The 26,928-nt window shown below is 41.1% G+C and overlaps 1 protein-coding gene across 1 annotated transcript; it reads left to right on the top strand.

Moving 5' to 3' along the window:
* The first annotated feature begins 1,501 nt into the window (after positions 1-1,501).
* LOC130592995 (kinesin-like protein KIF20A) lies at positions 1,502-26,928 on the top strand. Its single transcript, XM_057397820.1, has 18 exons — positions 1,502-1,602; positions 2,869-2,943; positions 4,626-4,745; positions 5,608-5,746; positions 5,845-6,029; positions 9,433-9,529; positions 9,998-10,192; positions 10,274-10,385; positions 11,961-12,032; positions 13,282-13,428; positions 13,879-14,044; positions 15,045-15,215; positions 15,917-16,056; positions 17,755-17,920; positions 23,421-23,538; positions 23,622-23,686; positions 25,345-25,464; positions 26,653-26,928. The coding sequence occupies exons 1-18, from the start codon at positions 1,528-1,530 to the stop codon at positions 26,926-26,928; spliced, it is 2,439 nt and encodes an 812-aa protein (XP_057253803.1). The 5' UTR covers positions 1,502-1,527.

The following is a 26,928-nucleotide window of genomic DNA, read 5'->3' as shown; positions in this document are numbered from 1 at the left end:
CCTTCTGACTGACAGCACTTGGAGGAATCTAAGAAGGGCTGGCTGGTTTTAATACCCTTTCTGTCTTTGATCGTTCCTGTTGATCAAAATCTGTTGCTATGAAATAGGGTTTTATTGGCTTATAGTTGGCTGTGGTTAGTGTTCCTTAAACATAGCTAATGACCTGAAGTCCCATCTATGTTCTTTGAGCAGCTGTGGGTCTTTCAAAACCAAGTTTTTTTCAGTGTTTTGAATATCTTTTCATCTGCCTCCATATTGCTTGTAGAGACATCCAACTTTACCTTTATGTCTGGGTCTTGTACCATGCAGAAATAAAACTCCCTACTTGCAGAATAGGTAGGCTCATACGTGAAGACTGGAGCAGCAGGCTATTTGCTGGTTGAGGCCCTCCCCACCCCCCTAGTAAGCCCTTTGCTTGGCCTGTCCCAGTTCTGCCTTTGTGTAACCTTGAGCGTTTTGCAGTTTGTTATGTGCTTAAGCTCACGACAATACCGGGTGGTGTTGAAGCAGCTCCATAATGGCAGTAATAACTTTATATATATTTTGATGGAAATATTTATGTATCAGTGTCTTCCCCCACGACACATGCTCAATCAGGTACTGTTCCTCTGGATGCCAAGATGGTGATGCTGCTGCTGCTGCCTTTCTTCGTTGAAACCCCTTTGTTTTCTGGTTTTGTTTTTCACCCCCGTACCTTCATATAAACGTATATATCAACCCTGTGCCGGCAGCGCACCCTGCAGGGCCCGTGTACCGTCTCGTCCACGTCCCCCGTTACCCCCCTTGCCCACACCGGTGCCGGTGGCTCGGCGGCTGCCTTGCGCTGTGCGGCGGCGCCCCCTGCCGGGCGTTTTGAGGAAGCGTTTTGTGCCTGTCCGGGCGTGTCCGCCACCGTGGCTCCACCCCGCCGCCTCCCGTTCTGCCAATCAGCGCCCGCCTTCAGCCGCTCAAATGCTGTCGCCGCCGTGGGTCGCTGTTTCCCGCGCGCGGTAAGGCAGTGGTAGTGGCTGCCGGGCCCGCGGCTCGCGCTGTGAGGCTTCGTGCGCTCGACTCGGCGCTGAGTCCAGGCCGGGTACCGCTCCCGTTGCGCCGGTGGGGCGGTTCCCGCGGGGCTGCCCGGCCCGGTCCGGTCCGGTCCCCTTCGTTTGCGCCTTTCCCGTGTGTCTGAGCCTGTGTGGCTCATTGAGGCAGGGCACGGTGGCCCCAGGGCTGAGTCCCTGACGCCTTGGGGGTGTTGAGCCTTTCAGGGGTGAGGGTTACGGGCTGTGGCGCAGCGCTTGCCGGTGGTTGAGGGTGATGCCCACCCGAGGCTGTCAGCATGCTTTCACTTGTGTGTTTTTCTGTCTGCTGTCAGTCTGTTTTTAAGGTTCCTCCATACACCCAAACTTACTTTCTTCAGAAGTGCTTGTTCATGTGCAAGCCACCTTGATCTCTGCTTTGCTCCCTAAGTATTTTTGCCTGTTCTGTAAGAAAATGATGTTTGTTTTGGTCTGTCTTTTTTTTCAAGTTCCTTTGCACAGAAAATGGATGATGAAGGGAAAAGCTATATTTCTGCAGAAGCACCTGATACAATGGAATCAGTTTCTTTTCTCAGCGTATTGGGTAATCCTTCACCTATGGAGTCAACTGTAGAGGAACGGCAGGTGTGGGTTGATTTTGTAGTAGGTCTGATTATGGGGGTTTTAAGCTCTTAAATACTTCTTTGGTGATAACTGCTGTATTTGCCTGTACCCCAGGATGTGTTTGGTTCTTCTGCTTGCTTCTTATTGCTACAAATAGGTCATAGCCATTAGCGAATGCTGATGATCAATGCTACACGATGTGTCATAGCAATGTCTAAGCTTTTGAGAAGGAAGGACTTCAGTAACTGCACTTTGAATGTAATGCAACTGTATCATTCCTTTTAGTAATCTAAACAAGCATATAGATGCTTGTTGAAAGCTTGCTAGGTGATTGGAAATACAGCTCTGTAACGCTGTGCTGCAGTACACTTCTGCAGATTGTATTGCATCCCTGCCTTTATAGACTTGTAGGTTTCCTGATAGGCTTACTTCCCTCAGGTGACTTAATTTTGTGTGATTAGTAGAATACTGCTTGTGGGAGGGATGGGGAGAGCTCTGGTTGAGCCATCTGCTGATTGAACAAGTTGCCAAAGTAGGGACTTTAAAGCTGTATAAGAAGGAATGCTGGGATCCCTCTAAAAATCTCCCAGCTATTATTTTACCTGGATGGGGAGACCTTTGTGTAATGGTGCAGGATGGAAAAGCCCACCTTGGCAACTGAGAGCTGTTTCATGCTTATTACTGTGGGGAAGATGAAGGGCTTATGCCTAGGTAGCAGTAACAAAGCTGTCTCTGGAGACTAAGAATATGCCAATCTGTTAACATGCTCCATACACAGTGGAAGTGAAATACTATAGAGCAGCTATTAGAAAATCCAGCTTGCATTCAATACAGAGTAACACCAGAAGGTGGAAGCAGTGCAATTTATGTCACTGTTACTGCCCACGGCAGGGGGGTTGGAACTAGATGATCTTAAGGTCTTTTCCAACTAACTATTCTATGATTCTACTGTGCTCTTTTAAAATCAAGATACTGGCTTTGTCCTAAAAGAACACTAAAAGGGAAGTGGGGGAGGAGGTAAGGAAATGCTACTTAAGGGTATTAGGAATAAAGAAGCAAATAAAAGCTTAGGGTCTGGACTTCACAAGTAAGGAAGAGGTGAGGCAGTGAGATAAAAAAGGAAATAGTACATTTGAGATGTATGCTGATATGACTTGGGGGGTGTTCTATTTAGAAAGTGGCCATTATGACTGTGGATTGTTTTGTGTGTGTGTTGGTTTTGTTTTGTTTTTTTTTTTATGAATAGGCATATCAGCCTTTGAAAGTCTTCTTGAGAGTGAGGCCCTTTTCTGTAGCGGAGGTTGAAAACCATGAACCTCAGGTAAGTTGTAGAATTAAGAAATGAATTTTTCTTTTCCCCCATAGAGCACCTAATATTGTAAGCTGGGACTTTCTTTTATAAAAGTTGTGTACTGCTTCCAAATAGAATTAGTGGACACCTGGGTAAATGTGATGTTTTTATCACATGGTAGAGACATGCCCGCCTGTAGCTCTGCAAAATTCCACCAGGTACTTTATTTAAATGATGCAGTTCCAGGAGTGGCTGGGGAACCTGACCCTTGGGTTTCTTTGGAGTGCTTGAACAGTCTGCTGCCTCATCATGGTGACTTATTGCTCATCCTGTGAATTTTTTTTTTCTATAACGTCTGCAGTTTATACTGTCAGATTCAGATGCTTCAGCGTTTTACATACATACATGTACACATGCAAACACACAGAACACTCCTCCTTCCTATGCACTGTCACAGTGCTTCCAGTTTGGTATCATTCATCAATCTGAGCTGGCTGTAAGGGTAAATTGATTTACAAAATCAAATTGAGTTGTTATTCCCTTTTGGAGTGGGAAATTTCTGACTACCTGGATGAAATTCTGTACTCTTGATACAACTGTCAGTGACTTTTGTGAGTCACCTGCTGGAGAGCAGGAAGCTGTGTTCTTTGGACGTAAACAATGTGTACCTTGTCAGAAATAGCCTAACTCCCACCAGCTTATTTGTGGGGTTGGCTGGGACAACAAGAGCGATGTATTACCAGCTGGATTCCAGCTCTACAGACCTTGACTGCTCATGAGCTTCTATAAAGCTGCTGGCACATGCTGCACATGTTGGATTCTTCTGTAGCCCTCTAGGATTTAGTACATTTGACCTGCATTCCTGTTTCTTGCTACGTGGGATGAATGTTAAAAAGCACAGAAGTTTAGACCCTGGCATAGTGAACAATTGATTGGTCTAAATTCAGTACCCAGCTTCTTAGAGCTTCTATACCAGTTGATAATCAGACTTCTTAATGGAGACTCTAAGAGCAGTACCTCCTGTGTAAATGCCTCACATGGATGATTGGTTTTACCAGCTCTGGATAGCCTCTAAATACAAATGTTAGATTTAGTTACAATCAATCCTTGCAGCTGATGCTTCAAGACACCGTTCCGCTACACGGGTAGTTCAGTTTGTATTTTTAGTACCCTGTCTGGTGTGAAATACTTTTTTCTGTGATACAGCATTCTGCATTTATTGAGTGGTAGGTAATTGTACCTCACCTATACTTGAAACTGATTGTTTCCTTTATTACTGATAATGCCATCTATCAATCAAAAGATAATGATTCAAACTTAATTTTATTTATGCTAGTCATAGTTTGTTTCTCACTGAAAATGATTGAAGTGGAAAGCCGGTAGATTTTTATATTGCTTTGTTTTCACAGCTAGGATTGTGCAAGCCACACAATATAAATCACAAAGTTTCTACCTTACAGGAAACTCCAGACAACTGCCTTAACTTTGCATACACTGTCTTTCATGTGAAGTGGGTATCTCTATAGTTGTTGCATGCTTCAAGAGAGGTTATATGTAAATTTTGCAGTTCTATGTAGCTCTGGTAAATAGATGAAAACTCTAGGCTTTTGAGGTTGGTTTGTTTGTTCTTGTTGGGTTGTTTTTTTTTCAGATTTCTGTCTTCCTAAATAATTTTGTGTGGTGTTTTGGTTTACCTTGTCTTGTCTTTTAAGTGTTGTCTAACTATTGAAGATCACCAGACGGTAATTCTTAATGCACCCAAAGAGTCTTCTGCAATGAAAAACAGTGAAAAAGGAATTGGTCGTTCTGCGCACAAATTCACGTTTTCTCAGGTAGATAATAACTGATTTTTCAATTGTGCCATGCAATGTGATTTTTCTCCTTGGAATTACGTGTGGTGGTATTTTCCTTAGCCACACCCTCTCCCCCCCATCTGCTTATTACTTACTGTTGGGTTGTCAAGAAAGCTATATTACAATGGAGATGCGTATTAGATGAGATAAGGAAGGTTCTTTGGTAGCCCTGTTCTCTTTGATTAGATGCTACAGAAACTTCTTGTAGGCACCAACTCAGTGCAGTTCTGCTATTCCTCAAGATGCCCTTATCTGGGAGTGTTACAGGAAATCACATGCTTAAAGGGACTTGTGTTTAGGAACTTATTTTTGAGAGAATAGCAGCCTAACTGCTGGAATGTCCTACGCTGGAAGTAGATTTCTTAACTCTATTACCTACTGCAAGAAACTCTGTTCTTGGAGTATCAAAATACAGCTCCAGGCCATTGAGTCATTCAGACCACTGTAATGCTGATATCAGTGGTGGGTGACTGGTGCAGAGTGAGGAGGGGAGCCGTGCATCACCAGCTGAGCTCTTGAAAGTACCCACTAAACAGTATGTGCTCAGTAGCACTGAGCAGTTTGTTTTAGGAATAGGAAAATATTAAAAAATAAGGCCAAGCCTGAGTGCCTCTCAGAATTAAACAGGCACCCTATGAAAACCCAACAGAAGATGTTGAATCAGCCAGGGTTCAGGCAAGACAGGAAATGAAGCTGGTATTGCCTTCTCAGCTTGCTCTGAAAAAGTAGTCACAACTAATCAGTGCTTAATATTTTGATATCTTAAACTACTTTGTGCCATTTACCACTTTTTTTTTATCCTTTTTTTGTTTGTTTTTTGTTTTTTTCCCCCTTCTCCAAGGTCTTTGGACCAGAAACTACTCAGAGTGAATTTTTTGAAGGCTCAATGAAAGAGATAGTAAGAGCTTATGTTAATGGAGTGAATGGACTGGTGTTTACTTATGGGGTTACAAACGCAGGCAAGACATTCACTATCCAAGGTATAACATATCTGCCAAAAAGCGTGTATGACAGCCAAGTGAAAATCCAATGAGAAGTTTAAATGAACATCTACATTTTATCTTGTGTTATTTTTAAGGGACTTCAAAGGATTTTGGCATTTTACCTCGCTCACTTGATGTGGTTTTTAACCACATCAGGGAAAGACATTATCTGAAGATGAACTTCAAGCCATATTTGAGCAATGATGTTAAGAAACTAGAAGATGCACAAGTTAAGCAAGAAGAAGCCATGAAAATGGCTGTTCTTGCATCACTGAAAGAGGTCAGTGACCAAATACTTCCTTGTTAATGAAGCTTCTTAAAAGCTTCTTGTCTAACAGATTATCTTTAAAATTTCTGTTTCCCTATTGATTCTTTGGGTAACTAAAGAATCTAACTCTGTGGATACTTGGTGAACCTTGGAATAAGGCAACTGGCTGGTTTTGGAGCTCAGGGTAAACTGGAAGAACTTTCTGCAGCAGGCAGCACACAGCTCAAACAAAAAAACATTGCAAAGCCAAAGCCTGGATTTCTATAGTGGAGCAGTTCTGACACTGGTGACACTAGCCTTTGAAAAAGTCTGAGAGCTAATGAATCTAAAACCCACTTAAGGTAATCTTCTTTTGGGTCAGGTTCCCAGGCTGGATCCCAGGGCCGTTGTTCAAATGCCAGTACTATTTTAGGAGAGATGATGGCAAAATCTTAGCAGGATTAGTGAAGAAGGCAGAAGTGTCCATTTTGGTTGAAGACAGCCTTAAGGCAGATTAAAAAGTTTGTAAACATGTGATTTATGTAACTTCATAAAGGAAGTTTTCTGATACAGCAAGTGAAGTGAGATCGCACAAAACAAATTTCCCAGAAGGAATACAGCCTGCTTTAGAAGAGTGTATGTATCTTTAACTCTGGTCTCTGAAGACTGTGAGTACAATAGAGAAGACTACTGTTCCAGCCTCCTGTTCTCATTATCTAGTCATTTCTGTTTCCAGTGTAAGAAATAGGTCTCGCTAGAAAATGGGCAGCTTTATGTGTGTGACTGTTCTGTATTTCTAAGCCCTGTTGCAAGTTGTCACAAGTTGTTTGTTTTTCAGAACATTTTAATCTGAAATGTGGTTCTGTGCATTTAATTCCAAAATGCAGTAGGCTCAGCTGATTTTCATTTAAAGCAACTCTGAATTCTGGAAAGTATAGAAATAGTGATTGACTAGGTTTTCTTTTTTGTGGTCTTTAATACCAACACAGTTATAGTACTCCAGTTAGCTCTGAAAGAATATCCTTCTATGAATCAAATTCATATGTAAACTTTGAATCTAAATTCTATTGCTTGATATAAACTCTGCAAACCAAACTTTGTTTAGTCTGAGTCTGGTTAACTTTTGAGGAAAGATCTCAGTCGAAAAATCTCAAAGATGCTAAAGATTACATATCTGAGAGTTTCTGAAGAGCTCACTTGCACTGTGTATATGTGCATGCGCAGGGGTGTGAGGGTCTTTAATATAAATTGAGATGGTCAGAAGGGTAGTAGGTAAATATTAAAAATAATTTTATGGAATTTATAAGTTTGCAAGAAGGAAGAAGAAGGACCTTGAGGTCTAGAAAGGGAGGTCAAAAATCTTATTTTGATGATAATATTTTACAAATATTCCTTTCTGTTAAATCACAGTCTGATTTCACTAATAGTTTAGTTACTGAATGTTGCAGTAGGTGATCTAGATGCTGATGCATTGTAGTAAAAAGCAAGACCACCATCAGGAAGGAAAAGTAAAAATACATCTAGAAAATAATACATGATGAGACCTTCTGTATTACAATGCTTCCACAGTGATAGCTCAGCTACCCCCATGCTGCTTGATAGCTTAGGAATGAATAGTATCACTGTTCAGATGCTCACTGAAGCTTGTAATCCGAGCGCAGATATGGTTTGGTGGGCTTGGTTTTGCTTTACGTGGACTTCCGTAGGCCGTTTTCCCAGGCTCAGTTTACATGTCATGCAGAAAGAACTTGCTATTCCTTTCATTCTCTCAGTTTAAACTACTCTGAGTTACTGCAATACCCTTGTATTTAATGTTCTACTGTTTGTTCTCTCCGCACTACTGATGCGAAAACTCTTGCTTGTTGTGGTTCACACCCTCTCTTTCCTTCCCTTTACTTATTCTATTCATGGGATTAAATACTGTTTTTTCCTGGATTAAATGCTGCTTTACTTGCATTCCTATTCCCACCTGTCCTTGTATTTGATATTAAATGTCAGCTTCTGTCACTGGCAAAAAATGTTAGTTCCTGTTCCCACTTGTTTTCAGGCAGTCATCTTCATGCTCTTTTCTGTATTTGGTTTTATGATTTGAAGAACAGTATAGCAACATAGCTAATTCGGTTTTGTTGAAACACCTTTACAAAAATTTATCACATGCACAAGTACTGTGGCGCTGGGTGTTTTACGTTCTGTTTTTGACATGCCTAGATATGCCATGTGTGTCAGTCCCATACCCTGCTTTAGAACTCGGCTTTGAACTTCACAAACAGAATTAATAGTATCCATGTTTGTGGTTATACTTGTAACTACTCAAGAAACATGGCCACTTATAAATGACAATGAAATAATATACTATTTATCTTTAAAATGAAAGACCTAAAAGTACAGCTTAATAATGTTCTAAAAAATTCCATTTTGGATATACCAAGTGAGTAACGCAGGCAGCAGTAGTCAGTCCATAATGAATTTAGCACTGCATTAAAATAGCTAGAACATTAAGGTTTACTTCTTTGATTCTGTTCTCCTCTTCTACTGTAGCTAGGATGGTGCTCTGTCAAGACTGGGTTTTGGGAAATTGGGGTGAATGTCCTGATGAAAATTTGCATTGGTTTATAAAAATGAGGAGGGAGTTAGTATGTGGATATGTTGGAATATCTAAATAGTGGGAGTTGCTTTGTTACACCGGTTTTCCTATGGGTAATGTGAAGTCTGTGCTTTGACAAGCCTTGGCAGGTTTTTAAATAATTTTGTTGATGTAAAGAAATTCAGCAAATGTGTGTACTTAAAGAGACTGTGCTGTTTTCTATATAGGACTTTTAGTGGCCCTTCAGTAACTCAGTATTAATTAAACCAACTTAGGCTGTTGCTTTATTAGATGTTTAAGGTCTTCATGAAGTTGTTTCACTTTTTCTGAGCTTTTAAAGTAAGCTTGACTCATAACCTCACAGACCTGGCACAAGCCTGTGATTTGCAAAAGTGATTTGTAACAAGCAGGCAAATTAAGACTCTCTGCTGCTTTATTCTCTCTGTTGCTCAGCACCCTGCCATCTGCCCCTGAGAGAAATTTACATCTTCAGTTCTCTTGATTGACTGAAGTACTGTTCAGATTTGCCCAATAGTCCATAAAGGCATTCTGGGCTGTCGCAGTCTGACAGAGGGTCTTGTTTCTCCCAGAACTATGAAGTAAGCCTCCTATGTTAGCAGCAGTTGGCCTCCAAAACAGGTTGCTGGGATATTGGAGAGTGATTGTTCTTGTGAGGGAAAGAGCATTCATTGATTTTGTTCAATATTATTAAAAACACTTCATCTGCAGTCAGAGTAAGGGTGGCTTAACACTTCATACTGTTTTGATATTTAAAGACTGGAATTGCTGTCATTTTTAACTTCTGCTGTTTTCAGTCTGTTCATATGGATATAATGGTCTTATTTTCTCAAGGAGACAGAAGGCAACTCAAATACTATAACAAATACGTGTGATGTGGAGTCGAATTCTTCCAACTGTACCTCAAAAAGTCTTCCTTCTGATTCACTAGGTAAAATACAGTGGAAAATTCTGAGGTGAAGGGGACTATAAAAATTTAGGAATATACATGGGTAACTGTTAGTGGATTAAAAAACCCTCTGTATACGTATATTTACTTTGTAGTATAGTCGTTGAACAAAATATTAATGGCTCTACTCTGGAAGAAGAGTAAATATGTGAAAATATTCTGATACCTTTTCTCCCCGAAGAGGGAAGCTTAGCTCTGCAAAGTAAATGTATAAACTTCTGGAAATGTACTGGGGGGGCAATAACTTAGAATTTGGGCATATCCTCAGTACAGGAGGATAGTGACTGCTGAGAAATGTGAGTGTTCTTGAGTGAACTCAAAATTATGCAGTACTGTATATCTAATTGTACAACACATACAAGCCTCCTCCTTTTAGAAGGTTCTGTATACTATAAAATTTATCAATATGTTGTTTAATCATTGAACTTTTCCTTTGTTTTGGGTTAGCAGAGAAGAACTTTGTTCCACTTGATAAGTACAGGACTAATATACACCAAAAGACACAAGCATCTGTGTGGATTTCCTTCTGTGAAATTTATAATGAATATGTGTATGACCTATTAAATGTATTATCTACATCAAAAACTCAGAAGCGCAGAGTCTTAAGGATTTGTGAAGATCAAGGAGGAAATTCGTATATTAAAGGTAATACTGTTTTATAACCTTAGCAGTTTCACAGAATATCTTTGATCATCAGAAATGTATGTAAGTGGTCTCTTTTCACAGACTTAAAGTGGATTAACATTCAGAGCACTGAAGAAGCCTGCAAAATACTAAAAATAGGAAACAAGAACCGAAGCTTTGCTTGTACTAGAATGAATGAGCAATCAAGTAGGAGGTTAGTTTCTCTAATTGTAAGCATACTCTGTTCCTTTTAAGGGGAGAAAGAAGGGGGGAAGGGAGGAGAAGACTCTAGAATATGTTTCAAATTAACCGCTCTTCAATAGTAGTTTAAGACTTTCCTTGATTATTCTGGGTATGTTACGAATTTCTTTCTGGAAGAAACTTTAATAGTAGCTGGACTTGAGTTGCTATTCATGCCTTTGGGTAGCCAAAAAGATCAAATCACAGTCATTTTTGAGTGCCAATAGAGCTATACATCTTGGTAAAAGCTAATGATGCTGAGTGGGAATGGCTGTGAAAGGATGTTGAAGGAAAAGATGGTTAGCTCTTCATCACTGGCAATACAATTCCTGGAAACTTGGAGCCTGTCAGTAGGGGGATGTAGGAAGGAGTTGTGCAGCACCTTGCAGTGCTGCTAGATTACCTAGATGCTTGCTGTGTTCTAGCTGACCTTACTTGTATATTAAGAAATAAGCTCCTAGCTTTTACCCAGCTCTGGAGAGGGCTTAGGGAGAATCTGGCTTGATGGAGCAGGAGGAAATAGAGAAGGTGGTATACTTTCTGTTGAAAATGCCTTTTTACTTGATTTTAATGTTCTCTTCTTTATTTGTTCTTTAAGTGTGGAAGGGCCATGTTGTATATTTATCTAATATAATGACAGTGTTACTAAGCCTACTTTTTCTATAAAAAGCAATAAGGTGTATTGTCCTCTGTTAGCTAAAGACAGCTGCCATTGAATTTCATGCTTTTACCTGAATTTCACTCTTACTTACAGTAGTGCAGAAAAGAACTGTGTGCTTTTTTTTTTGTCAGACTTTTGTGCCCAGAATGTCCTCTTTTTTGCTCCAGAGAATATGCTGACTTCCACCTAGTTTGTTTCTAAGTTGGGATGAGTTGTTTGTTTTAAGAAACTCCAATTCTTAAGTTGTGGGTTGGTTCTAGGAGTGAAGCACTGCTTTTAAAATATGTACTGGAGAAGTTTGTCTTCTGTGCTTCCTGATTTGCTGGGTAAACTGAGGACAGGGTACTTCTGGTTCTTCTTCGTAGCTTGATGTCTAGAACAGAATAACTGGATTTTCAAAGGCTACAAATTCAACCTTTCTAGAAAACAGAATAATTTCAGAACTGAGCAAATAACTGCAGGCAAAGTTACAGGGCTGTCCAACCTTAACTTATTTTCTTCCCCAGTACCTGTTCCTAATCAGTTCTTCAGATCTACTGAGTTCAGATACTGCCTGAAGTTTGTATATGAAGTGGCTACCTGAGCACTTATCCTCTGATCAGCTGACTTAAGTGAACTGGCTTGTTTATTGTCCAAGAGAAGTTTGTAGGTTTTATGTAACGTTTTTCCCTTCCTGTACTAAAAGAAATGGAAAGTCAAATACAACTTTTATTGTTGCTTTTTGCTGCCAAATGAATGCATTGCAAAGGTAACTAATGTAAATCGGTAAATTAATTCTTGTTCTTTCTTCAGCACTGAACTTTCTGTAGCATAAAGATTTTATTTTGCTTCAGTGACTGCTTAATTTTCATAATTGTGCTTATTAAAAAGAACTTCTTCTCATTCCAGTCACAGTATATTTTCAATCAGGCTACTAAAGCTAACTGATGAGCATCAGCCGCGTGTTCTTGGAGTTTCAGAGTAAGTGAATGCTTCAGCTGATTACCAGAATGTAAATACTTCAGAAAAGTTGGTAAGGTGTAAGTGTTCTAAACTGGTGAACTTTCTTTTAATAAGCAACTACTCCAAGAGCTGAAAAGGAAATTGGACTTCCACTGGCTGCATAAAACTGACTGGAAATTGGATAGGGACAGGTGTGGAAGTGTTTCCCTGTCTCTTACTCTGTTAAGGTTTGCCTAAAAGAGCCTGTTAAAACTCTCTGTTGTACAAAAATTGAGAGAAATATACATATATTGTCTAACAATGAGAAGGTGGAGACAGAGTAGTACTATGTAATACCACACTGTATTCATAGCCTTTCACATAGTTGAAATACGTGCCTTAATAATGTGTATAGTATTAGCATGTACTTATTTCAGCTGTGTGAAAGGCTCTAATCTTACAAAGGTTTTATTTTGTGTAAATAAATTTGTATAAGTGGGTAACAGTTTGATTACGTGAATTACCTAACTGCAGGGTATTTCAAGGGCCTTCTTAATATGAAGTGAAAATGATGAAATTCCTTGATTATGCAGGATAGTTGCCTCTGATTGTAACCTATTGTACCATTAGGGGCGGTTCAGTGGCCTGAGTTCAGTAGCGCATAATTGCTAGAGGGAAACAAAGAGCTCTAAGGTGATCTTGGGAGGCCTTCTGTCTTCTTACTTGGAATAGTGAACAAATAATTCTGTAACCAAAAGAGACAGATCACAGTGTACCCTGCATACTATCCTGCAATCTTCTCAGTGCTGCAACTGGTGAAAGTGACTGCAACATGCTTCTGAGCCATCGCCCCAGTGTGCAAAACTGTCTCAGAAATTCCTCTTATCTCTCCTGGAAGTACTTCAGTATTGCAACAAAACTTAGGTTACTGAACTGAATTCTTTATGTAAGAATGCCTACAAAGTTTTAGATGAATGCTACCAGCAGAGTTATTTGGATATGCTGAATAGACTGTCTTAGGAGAAGCAGTCTTGTTCAAGTATCTTCATATACAATGGGAAGATAAGATAGGTTGGTGCTGTTACCCTAAATACAGCATAGTGCCTTGCATAGTGCCTCCTGGACAAAACATCTACATTAAAGTACAACTTATTCTGTGATCTAGGTAGGCTGAAATGAGTCACTCATTTATACTTTAGACACATAAAGAATTAAAGACATGCAGTTCTGTTCTCATACTGTTTAAAAACAAGTTTATATGCATGCTCTGGATAATTCTTTCATGCAGGTTGTCTTTCTGTGACTTGGCTGGGTCAGAGAGGTGTAATAAAACACAAGCCTTTGGAGACAGACTAAAAGAAGCAGGAAATATTAATAATTCTCTTCATATCCTTGGAAAATGCATTGCAGCACTGAAGCAAAATCAAAATCCAAAGTAAGTGATAAGTTGTAAACAACATGCTAAGTTCTAGGCTGAAACTGCAGAGAATAAAAAAGGGCAACTAGCAGTAAACTACCAAGACTTTTTAGTGTGTGTATGAGCAAAACAAAGCTCCTGTTTTGTTCTCTTCCACCTCGAAATTATACACGTAAATTTGTCAGACAGCTGACGTGTCCTGTACTTAGCTTTTGGCTTGTTCCAGTATCTGCTTTGTAACACTAGGGAACTATGGCACAGACACTATACTACTTTTTTACTTTTAAATAGTTTAATTTGTTGGAGACCTTGGAGGTCCAGGAAAGACCTTGATATGAAATAGCTAAGGCTTAAATATGAGCATCCTACTGGATCTGTTTCCTGACAACAAGAATTAAGTTTAGTTACAGCTTCATGTAACTTTGCAATTTCTTTGTTTCACACTTTTATTACTCTTCTCCCCCTAAGGATGAAGCCAAGCTATATTCCATTCAGAGAGAGCAAGTTGACTCGTCTGTTTCAGCCATTCTTCTGCGGAAAAGGCACAGCTTGTATGATTGTAAACATTAATCAGCATGCCTCCACATATGATGAAACACTACATGTAATGAAATTTGCAGCTGTAGCCAAACAGGTTCATCTACTCTTTCTGCTAATCTGCATTCTTTGTTACCCTTGGTTTGTCAAATTACCAGGTTGTATGGACTCGGGTGTGATTTGGACTTTTGATGCATCGTACTAATTCTTCTGCCTGTGGCTTCTCTCTAAAAGGCTTCTGATAGTCTTGCCAGTCCTTACCACCTTCTTGTGGTAGTAAGTAAAGATAGCTGCAGCTCTCTGGCTTGTTCAGTTCTACACACCAACATTGTGAAAAAATAGTCCAGGTGCTTTCAGATATGTCTGGGTAAACTGTATATGAGCAAATGCAAGATGATGATTCAAGCTTTTGATGAATTGTTTAACCTGTGTTCATTTAAGCATCTGTTGCATGAGGTGGCAATTGCTCAGAACTTCTTGGACAGCTTGTGGTGGCAGTAAAAGAAGTAGAAGCTGCTTCTTGTAGGGAGTGGGAAGGTGGGCTATGTTGCATTTTTTGGCAGAAATAGTCTTTTTCTAGTCTGGATGAGTTCTGACGTTTTCCAAGTCTGTAATGGCACGTTTAATGTGATCTTGGAGAGAAAAAATTCTCTAATTCTTTTCAGCTGCAACTTTCATATGATAAGTGTGCACTGAGGAGACAAGCTTCTCCGATGTGTTGTCCTATGACATAAAATCTTTAACTCGCATGAACTGCTGAATCCTAGTTGCAGTATTTCAGGAAGGAACAAATGTTTTGGGGATTTGATGCTTTTCATTACCTTCCCAGGAGACTACACAAAGACCTTGTATTTTAGAAGAAGAAAACACCTTTCTAGAGAAGCATACTTGTACTTTGTTAGAGTATTGAGGTCTTATATTCATATTGATATAGATCTTTGTCTGGTAAGCAATATGTAAAATTATACTAATATTCTTGTAATCATTAAATATAATTTAAATACAACAGTACCTTCATGACACTTCTTCCTAGTATTCTGATATCTGCAATACTGACAGCATTGGTAGATCAGTGCTTTCAATTCTGGGTCTTTCAGGTAATCCAGACAATCCTACCAAAAAGTTTAGATACCTTTTCACCCAAGCTTGTTGGAGGTTGTGGCAAACCTATCATGCAGTTTGATGCTGGTACATCTGTAGATGACTTTCCTGACAGTACTGAAACCTATGCAGAAGAGGAAGTGGACATCACCATTCTGAGTCACGAGGTAGGTGCACATCTACTAAAGACTGTACCCAAGAAAGCCAACACTATTAGCTATATTAGAAGTTTTTAACTTAAGAGATGTGTTCTACTTGGGGTCAGGCAGACATAATCTTAAAGTGTTCTAGCTCTGAGGGATCAAGTGTAGTTGTGGAAGGCTGCCTGTGGCTTTCTGCTTAAGTCCTAGATTTGGAATTCAACTGATTGCTTAATGCTAAGAGTAAGGAGGCAGCATGTATATTTAAAACAGCTTTTAGCTGTTTGCGCTCTTTTGGGTGCAGCAGGAACAAGCTAAGATGCAGCATTTCAAAAACAAATCTATGCAATCTAACAATAATGTATTGTAAAGATCAATTAGGTTTTATACTAAATGGGTGTACAAATTAATATTTAAATACCAAAAGAGTAATAAATTTTTTGATAGCAGAAACCATCAAGATAGAGAAAGATCGTATTTGCAGTAGGAACTCAGGGGTCTGGACTAGGTGACCTTTGAAGGTCTTTTCCAACCCAAACTATTTTATTATTCTATTATATTTAACCTCTTCTGCAGCCCCCCCTGAAAATACAGGTTTGTAGAAATGCCCTCTGTGGATAGCTGTGTGTATGAATATTTAATTTGACATGCATATCATGTGTTTCATGTGATGTGTTGCAAATGTGTGTTTCTAGCTTGTGTTTTGAAAGGAAATATGTTGAATTTAGGATCTCTTGAAAACTACAGAGGACCTAAAGGAGAAGCTAGTTGCAGAAAGGCAAAGTAAACTCCTGCTGGAGGTGAAGATACGTAGAGAGATGGCAGAAGCAATGTTCCGACAGCTTTTGGAAACAGAGGAAGCTTGGAGGCAAGTCATGTTGCAGTTCCCTTCAAGATTGAAAGGGTTACATATATTACATTATATAAATGCATACATTTACGTATACATGTGTATGTATATACATATATGTATATGCAAGACATGTTTACTTATGTTACTTAGGGAAGTTAGTTCTGGACACTTTCAAAGCTTCTGATGAAAAGGGAAGAAGGAACATGACGATCAACTTGTACAGATCAGCCTCTTCCCATGTACAATGGAAAATTAATGCTGTTTTCTGTTTAACTTTGTTTAATTTGTGATTGCTGGAGATTTTCTGACTTGTTATTAGTATTTAGCAGATGTGGAAAATTGCTTACAGGTGCCCACTGGGGCTTGTGATGGTTCCAAAACTTACGCTTGGTTGTGTTAATACGCATGCATGTGCTTGAGGTATTTTTAAATTGTATCTCTTTAAGCTCTCCTGGATTCTTTCTCCTGGATGATTTGTGAACTGTTCTTAGTTTACAATCTTGTAAATTACCATGGCTGCATGCACTGATTTTGCTAATTTGGAGACTTTTTTCAAGTGTGTCCAAGTTGCTCAAACTGAATTTACTTCCTCTTAACTCTTCTCTTCCTGAAATCAGTTTCCTGCTGTTTGAATTGCTGAGACTATCCCTGAGTTAAGTTGACAGCTGGACACATGGTGGTTTAACACCTGCACTGACTTTAAAATTGTTTGGATGCTTTTTTGGCTGAACATATGAAGCAGCAGTGACACCTTTTCTCTGAGGTGATGTTCTGTGTCACTGCTGGGGCAGTAGAATTGTAGAATCATAGAATAGTCAGGGTTGGAAAGGACCTTAAGATCATCAAGTTCCAACCCTCCTGCCATGGGCAGGGACACCTCACACTAAACCATGTCACCCAAGGCTCTGTCCAACCTGGCCTTGAACACTGCCAGGGATGGAGCATTCACAGCCTCCCTGGGCAACCCATTCCAGTGCCTCACCACCCTCACAGTAAAGAACTTCCTCCTTATATCCAATCTAAACTTCCCCTGTTTAAGTTTGAACCTGTTACCCCTTGTCCTATCACTACAGTCCCTAATGAAAAATCCCTCCCCAGCATCCTTATAGGCCCCCTTTAGATCCTGGAAGGCTGCTGTGAGGTCTCCACACAGCTTTCTCTTCTCCAGGCTGAACAGCCCCAACTTTCTCAGCCTGTCTTCATATGGGAGGTGCTCCATCCCCCTGATCACCCCCATGGCCTCCTCTGGACTTGTTCCAACAGTTCCATGTCCTTTTTATGCTGAGAACACCAGAACTGCACACAATACTCCAAGTGAGGTCTCATGAGAGCAGAGTAATGTGTAATGTCTTGAAATAATAAGGTGAAATGAATTTGACATTTATCTTTAAGGGAAGAAATAAAAACTCAATCCCAAAACAACAATGTGAAGGACACTGCCCTAGAAATATACTTCAAATATCAGGCCTAATTGGGTATAGTTGTATCTATTGCAACATGTTGGTTGTTGTTTTTTGTGTATGTCATGTAGAAGTTACGCCTTGCTGCAAGTCTGTAGGATTATTGGGAATAGAAAGGAGAAAAGTACTTTCTCGGTCTCTTCACTATTTATGAATAGATGAATAACTTTGATATTGCCAGTTGAACACACATTATCAAATCGTAATAGTTAGAATGCTAATGTTTTAAATAAAACTAATATGTTCTCCTTAGCAACCGTTTGGAAGATATGAAAGACAGTTATGAAGAAAAACTGGAGAGCAAATTTGAAATGTATAAAGAGGCCATCAAGAAACACGCATATATGTGTGCAATGGAACAAATTGAAGACCAGTATGTTCCCATAGAAGAATTTCTAGCTGAACAAGAGAAAGTTGAGGTATGACATACTTTCTATATACTCATATATACTGCTAAAAACTGTGTGCTAGCCTCTTAACTATAAATTTTGCTTTTCCTTAACAGAATAATTCAAGAATCTTAAATATAACACTGAATAGTCATAATAACTAGCAGTTCAGCTTAGCTGTTCTGGTGTCCAGTGCTGACCATAGGGATAGAGATATCCTCTGTCTTACACTACCTGTAGTGTATACTTAATTTTTTCCAATCTTTGAGAACCCAGAATAACTAAATTCAAGTCATCCTTATCTCTGTAATGCAATGATTGGAACACCTAGATGGGTCATGTATACAGCAGTCTGGCTCTGTGGAGATCCTTGGGAATGTAGGGTGTAGAGTAAAAAGCTAGCCTGAAAGGGCAGTGAGGAATTGAATACAGGGTAGGTATTTTTTAAATATAATGTATTTCTGCTCTGAAAGTCTACATGGAGGATTGTGGGTTAAGAAAGTGCGATAAGAAATCAAATTTTATGCAGGTTTGAACTTAATCTCTTGAAGGCACTTAAACCTAGAACTGGTCAGAGTTGGCATCGGTAAGTTGCTGTTGCTTTTGCAACTGAGTCACGTTAGCTGTGCGCAACATCAGTCTTTACTTCTAGCCTCTATGTAGATGGCTAAGTATATCCAGGCAACAGACTGGGACCTGTGGGTCTCAGTCTTTTCAGAAGGTCTGTAGTGAAAGAATAGGACTGTGGTGTACACCAGAAGTGCTTTCTCACTGCATTTTCCTGTTCAGGAACTAAGATAATCTCTTACTCCAATAGCAGGCAGGTTCCTTTCAAGACATGAGGGAAGTGGGTTTCTGTTGGAGGTTGTGATGTATAAACACTTCTGCTTTTACAGCTCTCCATTCAGGTGCTGACAAGAAACACTACTGTGTAATTGCCTCTGTTTTTTCAGGTCCTTCACACTTGTCTTTCTTCTTCGTACTCTGGTTTTATTTTCACTTAGCTAGGGCTATGAATAGCTAGGGCTTATTTGCCGATGAGAGGGGAGGCTGCAGTGCAGAGCTCGGAGTGTAGAGAGTGCCTGCGCTGGTCTCCTGAGGGGAGGGTGCACAATGGGCAGGGCTGCACTCGGTGCTCCCTGGTGGAGGTGCTCCTGCAGCAGGTGGCTGAGCTGTGGGATGCTGTTAATAGACTGCGAGATGTCAGGGAAGCTTAGAGGAAGCAGGAATGCTTGCTCCCGGCCCAAACTGTGCAGGGGCCTCGAACTTCACCTCTGCCTCATGAAGGAAAGAAGGAGGCCGTTAACCTGGGAAGCTGGGAATTAGGGCCAAAAAAAAAAAACAACAAAAAAAAGGAGGAAAAGGATAACCAAAAGCAAGGCGCTTCCCCCTAAATCCCTGTCCCCATGCAGAACCGCTTTGCTGTCCTGCAGGAGGCTAATGAGGAAACGCACTCGAGCCAGAAACAGCCGGCTGATGCAATGGTAAAGAAGATCTCTACTGGTGCCGCTAGGAAAAAGCGGCGGGTTGTAATAGTAGGGGACTCTACACTGAAAGGGACAGAAGCACTCGTCTGCCGGCCAGACCCCGTCTTAAGGGAGGTGTGTTGCCTACCAGGGGCATGGATCAGGGATGTGGCAGAGAGGCTGCCTGCCCTAGTAAGTCCCACGGATTATTACCCACTCCTGGTGATAGATGTGGGTGTTAGGGATATAGATAGTAGTAGTCTGGGGAACATAAAGAAGGACTACAGAGCCCTGGGGGAGGTGGTTAGGGGCTCTGGAGCTCAGGTGGTCTTTTCATCAATTCTCCAGGGTCCAGGGGAGGACCTAAAAAAAGCTAGGAGGATTGACCAGGTTAATAAATGGTTAAAAGGGTGGTGTCATAGTCAGGGGTCTGGGTGTCTTGAACACGGGACCCAAGTTTGTAGGTCAGGTCTAGTGGGGGCTGGTGGAGCTGGTCTGATGATAAAGAAGGGAAAGAGCAGTTTTGGTAGGAGGCTTGCCAGACTGGTCAAGGAGGCTTTAAACTAGATGTGTTGGGGGAGGGGGGCATCGTTCCATCCCAACACACCCAGTCAGTTGCCAGAACCTATAATAAATGCTCGGAGCAATGTAGAGATATCCCAGCTGCTCCAGCCAATGAGCCGGCTTCATTTGGAGCTCGGCTCAGATGCCTCTATACAAATGCCCGTAGCATGGGGAGCAAACGAGAGGAATTAGAGATGTGTGCACAACTATGGGGATATGATATAATAGGCATCACAGAAACATGGTGGGATGGCTCCTATGACTGAAGTGTTGGAATGGAAGGTTACAGGCTCTTTAGGAAGGACAGGCCTGGCAGGCGGGGAGGGGGAGTTGCCCTTTATGTTAGGGATAGGCTGGAGAGCATGGAACTCTGTCTGGGGACAGGTGAGCAGTCCACAGAGAGTTTGTGGGTCAGGGTTAAAGGGAATATAGCTATGGGAGACATTACTGTGGGGATCTGTTACAGATCGCCTGATCAAGGAGAACCTGCGGATGAAGCACTCCATAGACAGATAGGTAAAGCCTCACGCTCGCAGGCCCTTGTTCTCATGGGTGACTTCAACCACCCTGACATCTGTTGGAAGGACGGTACGGCCCAGCACAAGCAATCCAGGAGGTTCCTCGATTGTGTGGAAGACAACTTCCTTCTGCAAGTAATAGAGGAGCCAACAAGGAGAGGTGCCATGCTTGACCTCGTGCTCACCAACAGGGAAGGGCTCGTTGGAAATGTGACACTCCAGGGCAGCCTTGGATGCAGCGATCATGAGATGCTGGAATTTGAGATCTTCAGGACAGTGAGAAGAGTGTGTAGCAAGCTCACTGCCCTGGACTTCAAAAGAGCAGACTTTGGACTCTTCAGGAACCTGCTTAGGAAGGTTCCATAGGATACAGACCTAGAGGGCAGGGGGGCCCAAGACTCTTGGCTGATATTCAAGGATCACCTGCTACAAGCTCAGGAGTGTTGCGTCCCAACCAGAAGGAAGTGCAGCAGGAGGGCTAGGAGACCTCCTTGGATGGATAAGGAGCTCCTGAGGAAAATTCAATTGAAAAAAGATGCTTATAACAAGTGGAAGGAAGGACAGGTGGCATGGGAAGAGTACAAGGATGTTGTCTGGGAAGCTAGTGACCAAGTTAGGAAAGCTAAGGCTCAGTTAGAATTAAACTTGGCTAGGGATGTTAAGGATAACAGGAAGGGATTCTACAGGTACATAGCAAATAAAAAACAGACTAGGGAGAATGTGGGCCCCCTCAGGAAGCTCTCAGGAGAACTGGATACACAGGATTTGGAGAAGGCTGAGGTTCTGAATGACTTCTTTGCCTCGGTCTTCACTGCCAAAGGCTCTGACCACGCCACCCAAGTCTTGGAAGGCAGATGCAGGGACAGTGAGAATGAAGACCTTGCGCCCACTGTAGGAGAGGAACTGGTTCGAGACAGTCTTAAAAATCTGAACGTGCACAAGTCCATGGGTCCTGATGAGATCCATCTGCGGGTTCTGAAGGAGCTGGCGGATGAAGTTGCAAAGCCGCTGGCCATCATATTTGAGAAATCATGGCAGTCAGGTGAAGTTCCTGATGAGAGGAAAAGGGGAAATATAACCCCCATTTTCAAGAAGGGGAAAATGGATGACTTGGATAATTACAGACCAGTCAGTGTCACCTCTGTGCCTGGCAAAATCCTGGAGCAGATTCTCCTGGAAGGCATGCCAAGGCACATGAAAATCAACAGGGTGCTTGGTGACAGCCAGCATGGCTTCACTAAGGGGAAATCCTGCCTGACCAATTTGGTGGCCTCCTATGATGGGGCTACAGAACTGATGGACGGGGGTAGAGCAGTTGATGTCATCCACCTGGACTTGTGCAAAGCGTTCAACACTGTCCCACATGACATCCTTGTCTCTAAATTGGAGAGACATCAGTTTGATAGGTGGAGCACTCGGTGGATAAAGAACTGGCTGGATGGCCGCACACAAAGAGTTGTGGTCAATGGCTCCATGTCTGGCTGGAGACCAGTAATGAGTGGTGTCCCTCAGGGATCGGTGTTGGGACCGGTCTTGTTCAACATCTTTGTCACTGACATGGACAGTGGGATTGAGTGCGCCCTCAGCAAGTTTGCCGATGACACCAAGCTGTGTGGTTCGGTTGATACGCTGGAGGGAAGGAATGCCATCCAGAGGGACCTTGACACACTTGTGAGGTGGGCTGATGCCAACCTCATGAAGTTTAACCATGCCAAGTGCAAGGTCCTACACCTGGGTCAGAGCAATCCCAGGCACAGCTACAGGTTGGGCAGAGAAGAGATTCTGAGCAGCCCTGCAGAGAAGGACTTGGGGGTGCTGGTCGATGAGAAAATGAACATGAGCTGGCAGTGTGCGCTTGCAGCCCAGAAAGCCAACTGTGTCCTGGGCCGCATCAAAAGGAGCGTGACCAGCAGGTTGAAGGAGGTGATCCTGCCCCTCTACTCTGCTCTTGTGAGACCTCACCTGGAGTATTGTGTGCAGTTCTGGTGTCCTCAACATAAAAAGGACATGGAACTGTTGGAACAAGTCCAGAGAAGGGCCACGAGGATGATCAGGGGACTGGAGCACCTCCTGTATGAAGACAGGCTGAGGAAGTTGGAGCTGTTCAGCCTGGAGAAGAGAAGGCTGTGTGGAGACCTCATAGCAGCCTTCCAGTATCTAAAGGGGGCCTATAGGGATGCTGGGGAGGGACTCTTCCTTAGAGACTGTAGTAACAGGACAAGTGGTAACAGGTTAAAACTTAAATAGGGGAAGTTTAGGTTGGATATAAGAAGGAAATTCTTTCCTGTTAGGATGGTGAGGCACTGGAATGGGTTGCCCAGGGAGGTTGTGAATGTTCCATCCCTGGCAGTGTTCAAGGCCAGGTTGGACGAGGCTTCGGGTGATATGATTTATCTTAGGGTGTCCCTGCCCATGGCAGGGGGTTGGAACTAGATGATCTTAAGGTCCTTTCCAACCCTAACGATTCTATGATTCATCATGTAGGGGTGGAAGAAAAGAGTTTTAATAGTGCTGTCTGTACTTATAGCTGCCTTATACATTGACCACAGGGCTGTGTAAGGAAAGAACCAGAGAATAAGGTCTTGGTAGCAGTTCAAATAAGAAACTGATGAAATCCCTAAGATGTGAAAGTCTTAACTGGAGCACAACATAAAATCTGAGTGGGCAGCTTCAGAGAGCCAGAATTAGATGAGTAACTTTTCTTGATGGTGACTCTTGTTTGATTTCCCACTTTGACATACTACTCTAGCAATCTAACAGGTACTGAAAAAGAGATTGAGATTGAAGCTTGGTTCTATGAAATATGTTCTTCCTATCTAGCAAGCTAACTGGCAACAGTGTTTAACACAGATGCACTAAAGCTTCCTTTCTGCCATGTGGTTACTCTTAATACAACTTGGAAATCTTCAGACTGGAAAAGTTGACTCCTGTGTAAAGTAACTTCCTCCTTTAGACAAATTCTACCATGTGCCCTTCTTTTAGAATAGAGAGAATAAAATACTCCAGTTGGAAAAGCAACTTGATGAACAGTCAAGGAGGCTGTTGGCTCTGGGAAGTCCGAATTTGAATTTACCAACTACTGAAAATAACATGGAACTAGGTAGGAATCTAATCTGGATATTTAAAGTTCTATTTACTTTTTATACTGTGTATGAACAAGAAAACTTTTCTTTTTGCCTATAGAACTTCTGAACAAGATGAAGAGAGCCAATGAAGGACTGCAGAAACAATGCCAAGAGAAAGAAGAGGTAGCTTTGCTCAGTATTTAACAAATCTAGGCATAACTGTCCTAAACTCTGGCATGGTTCAATGCTTAAAGCTCTGCACTCTAGACAAAAACATGAAGATTCTTGCAAATGAGCATCAAATTTACCAAAAAGCCCTTGCCCATTGTAGGTGATTTTTTTTTTTTTCCAGAGATTGGCTGTGTTCTGGTTTTAGTCTGTAAAGGCATCTACTACTGTAACAAGTTACACAGTGAACATGATGCGAGTTGGAACTAGGGAAGTATGTAGCCTTGTATTGGAATTTGTTGTAAACATTGCTGTCATGGCCTCAGTGCTTTCCTTCCTGAAATGCTGCCTGCTCATGCCCGGGGGAACAAAAGCAGAATGTGGTAACAGTTTAGATCTAGAGCCAAAATAGTGCCTTGAACCAATAGCTTCTGCAAGTACTGAACTCTGCTAACCACTTAAACTGAAGTAAAGGGTAACGTCTCTGTTTCTCAAACAAGTAAGCTCTCGGCGTTCTGAATAGTGTATAGCGGTGGAAATTATAAGCTTCAGGCTGTGTTATGGGGAAAAAAATTAAATCTTTTTAGGTATTCATTTTTGGTTGTTACCTTGAATGAACTTGTAAAGCTACAGTTAGTTTCCTGTGTTTAAAGAGGATGGAGAGGAGGGAAGAGACAAGCCTTGCTCCTTTTACTAGTAACAAATGGGGTTGGGGTTGGTGAAATAGTTACAGCTGGTTCTAATAAACCATGTAAATGGAAAGTGAACTTAAATCCTTTTCTATTGAGAAAGTGTTCTCCAAAAATATCTTTTTCCTCACGGAGTTTAATGTCTCGTGTTATGGCCCTGACATTTGTTTTCCGCTCATGTTCTTGAGAGCTCACATCCTTTTCCATTTCCTTTGTCAATTCTGGATTTCGATGAAAGTTTGGCTCTTATGCTTGATATGGGGATACTGTATTGACTGTGTGGCTAGAAAGTGCTATAATGATGGGTTTGCTGCCTGGCAATAACTGAAGCGAGAGCATTTTAAAGCAGTTGGTTCCATCATTGCCCTTCTGCTTCTTTGCCTTATGTACCTGTGAATATGTGATTAGTAATTCACTACTTTTTTTTCTTGCCATTCAGCCTTTAAACATGAGCAAAGGGTATGGTTTGGGTTTGTTTTAGCAATCTATAGATATTTTCCCTCCAACCTTGGAGAAGAAAATTAATCATAAAACTTTAATTTTGCTAGTTCAGAGTTTCTTTTCCCTCTCAGGACTTAATCCATCAATATTCCCATCAGAAAGGTGATGTTTTCTGTTGCAACTGTGCTTCAGTTCATTATATGAATAGCTTTAATAAGATGAGTGTTCTTTTTAACTACCCTTACTGAAAAGGAGCAGACTGTTCTAGAAATAGGTTAGTCTGTGCTGCTGGTCTTTAATTGATAGGTCTGTGTAAACCCAGTAGCTTAAGCACAATAGCCTTTTAATGCTCCAGCTGTATTCTGTCACCAGACACGATAGGTTGAGACATAGGAGACTGAGAGAAGCAGACTTCATCCTCATTGCTTTAATCTTGCAGTTTGCACTGCTCAGTATTAATTAGAAATTCTTACAGTGTCTGTATGAGTTCTAGTCATAACAGTCTTGAACTGCAGTGTGTGTGTGTGTGTGTTTTATTTTCAGCTTATAAAATCTCTGAAGTTAAAAATACAGAAATTAAATGAAACTCTGCTAGAAGCTAATGCAAACTACAGAAAAATGGCAGAAGAGAACAGTCAGCTGAAGCATACAATCATGCTCAAGGTTTGTCAGCAATTTAAAAGCAACTTTAATATTACTTGTATCTATAGTTGTACTGGATGCTTCTCATCTTTGTGTAAAAACACCATTCATCTTAGTAATTTCTTTTGATGTAATTTTTTTTCTGTCCCTAACTTCCTGACTGATGAGGTCAGAGCCTTTGTGTTTCGCTCCTTGACTTTGTATCTTGTAAGACAAGACTTGCTTTTCAGCTTAAACGATAGACAGACAATAGGGTAACTCTGTGCCAACAATTCCTGCTAATCTAAAGGTGTCACAAATAACTGCCAAGCAAAGAAAATACTTGGAACTCTAGCTGTGAAGCGTTTTGCTGATGGCAAGCAAGGTGTCAGTGGGTAAACGCTTGTGCAACAAGACCTGAGGACTAGAGCTTCAAAGCTATAGCGCTAGTCACCTGCAGAGGTAGCTGAGCTGGATAAGATAATGGGCAGGTAAACTACTTAATACTGAAAAAGAAGAATTTTTTCCTTCAAAAGTAGGGACTTCATAAAGCTGACAATGTCTGACCTCAAATATCAACTAGATTTCTAAATAAAATGAAAATTTTGAACTCTTGACACTATATACCTACATAAGTCTGCAAATGAAGCAAGGCCAAGTATAAGGCTGCTTAGTGATATTTTTCTCTTGAACATTAAATTACCTTCTGCATGATTTTTAGTCTGAGGCTGAAAATTATTCATCTTGAACTTTCTTAGTTGGTTCTAAGACATAGGAAGATGACTTTTTGTTAACTGTAAGGATTAAAGAGCATGTTTGAGACTCTGTTCTGCCTATTCAAAGCATTTATTCAGATCTGGTTAGTAGACTTATGACTATGATAAGAGTTTTGATTTGACCAGTTTTGCTTTTAGTAATAGCAGGGCAAGCTAGGAAAGCCTCCTTTATTTGGTTGTTAGAACAACAGCAAATCTTTGCAGAGTGTGGCCAAGCATTTTATCACCAGCTTCTTAGCCAGACTTGGTCTCTAACTATATATGATGGCCCAGTAGCTTGTTTTTTCTCTAAATTACATAAAAGTAATTCAGAAGAAATGGGTACTGAGTAGCTATTTGGAATAGTAATAACAAGTGTCTTTACTGGCATAATAAAATAATCTGAAACAGAAAATTAACCTCATGAAAAAGACTCTGGAGTGTTCATATACCTAACACAGACCTATCCTCATAGGATCAAGAAATGATTAGTCTTCAGAACTGGGCTAAACGTGTTCTTGAGCTGGAAGAAACAGTGTCTTCCCTTCAAAAAGAACTTGACGAACAGAAAAAGCATTTCTCTAAGGAGGAGCCAAAACAACAAAAGCCCAGGAAAGGTTTGTTGGCTAACCTGAAATCCACAGTAGCAGCCACTGCTATTACACCTCTTGGTAAAGGCTGGGGGAAGTATGAAGGTGTTTCATCCTCTTCAGGAAAACATGTACTGTTGGCTCATAAAGCAAAGGACTAA

This window comes from Pezoporus wallicus, unplaced genomic scaffold, assembly GCF_028554395.1.
Source record: "Pezoporus wallicus isolate ANWC-B61680 ecotype Strahan unplaced genomic scaffold, APGP_CSIRO_Pwel_v1 contig_227, whole genome shotgun sequence".
In the NCBI taxonomy this organism is placed as follows: domain Eukaryota; kingdom Metazoa; phylum Chordata; class Aves; order Psittaciformes; family Psittacidae; genus Pezoporus; species Pezoporus wallicus.
Note: the sequence above shows the minus strand (reverse complement) of the source record. Positions and strands in the feature narration are given on the sequence as shown.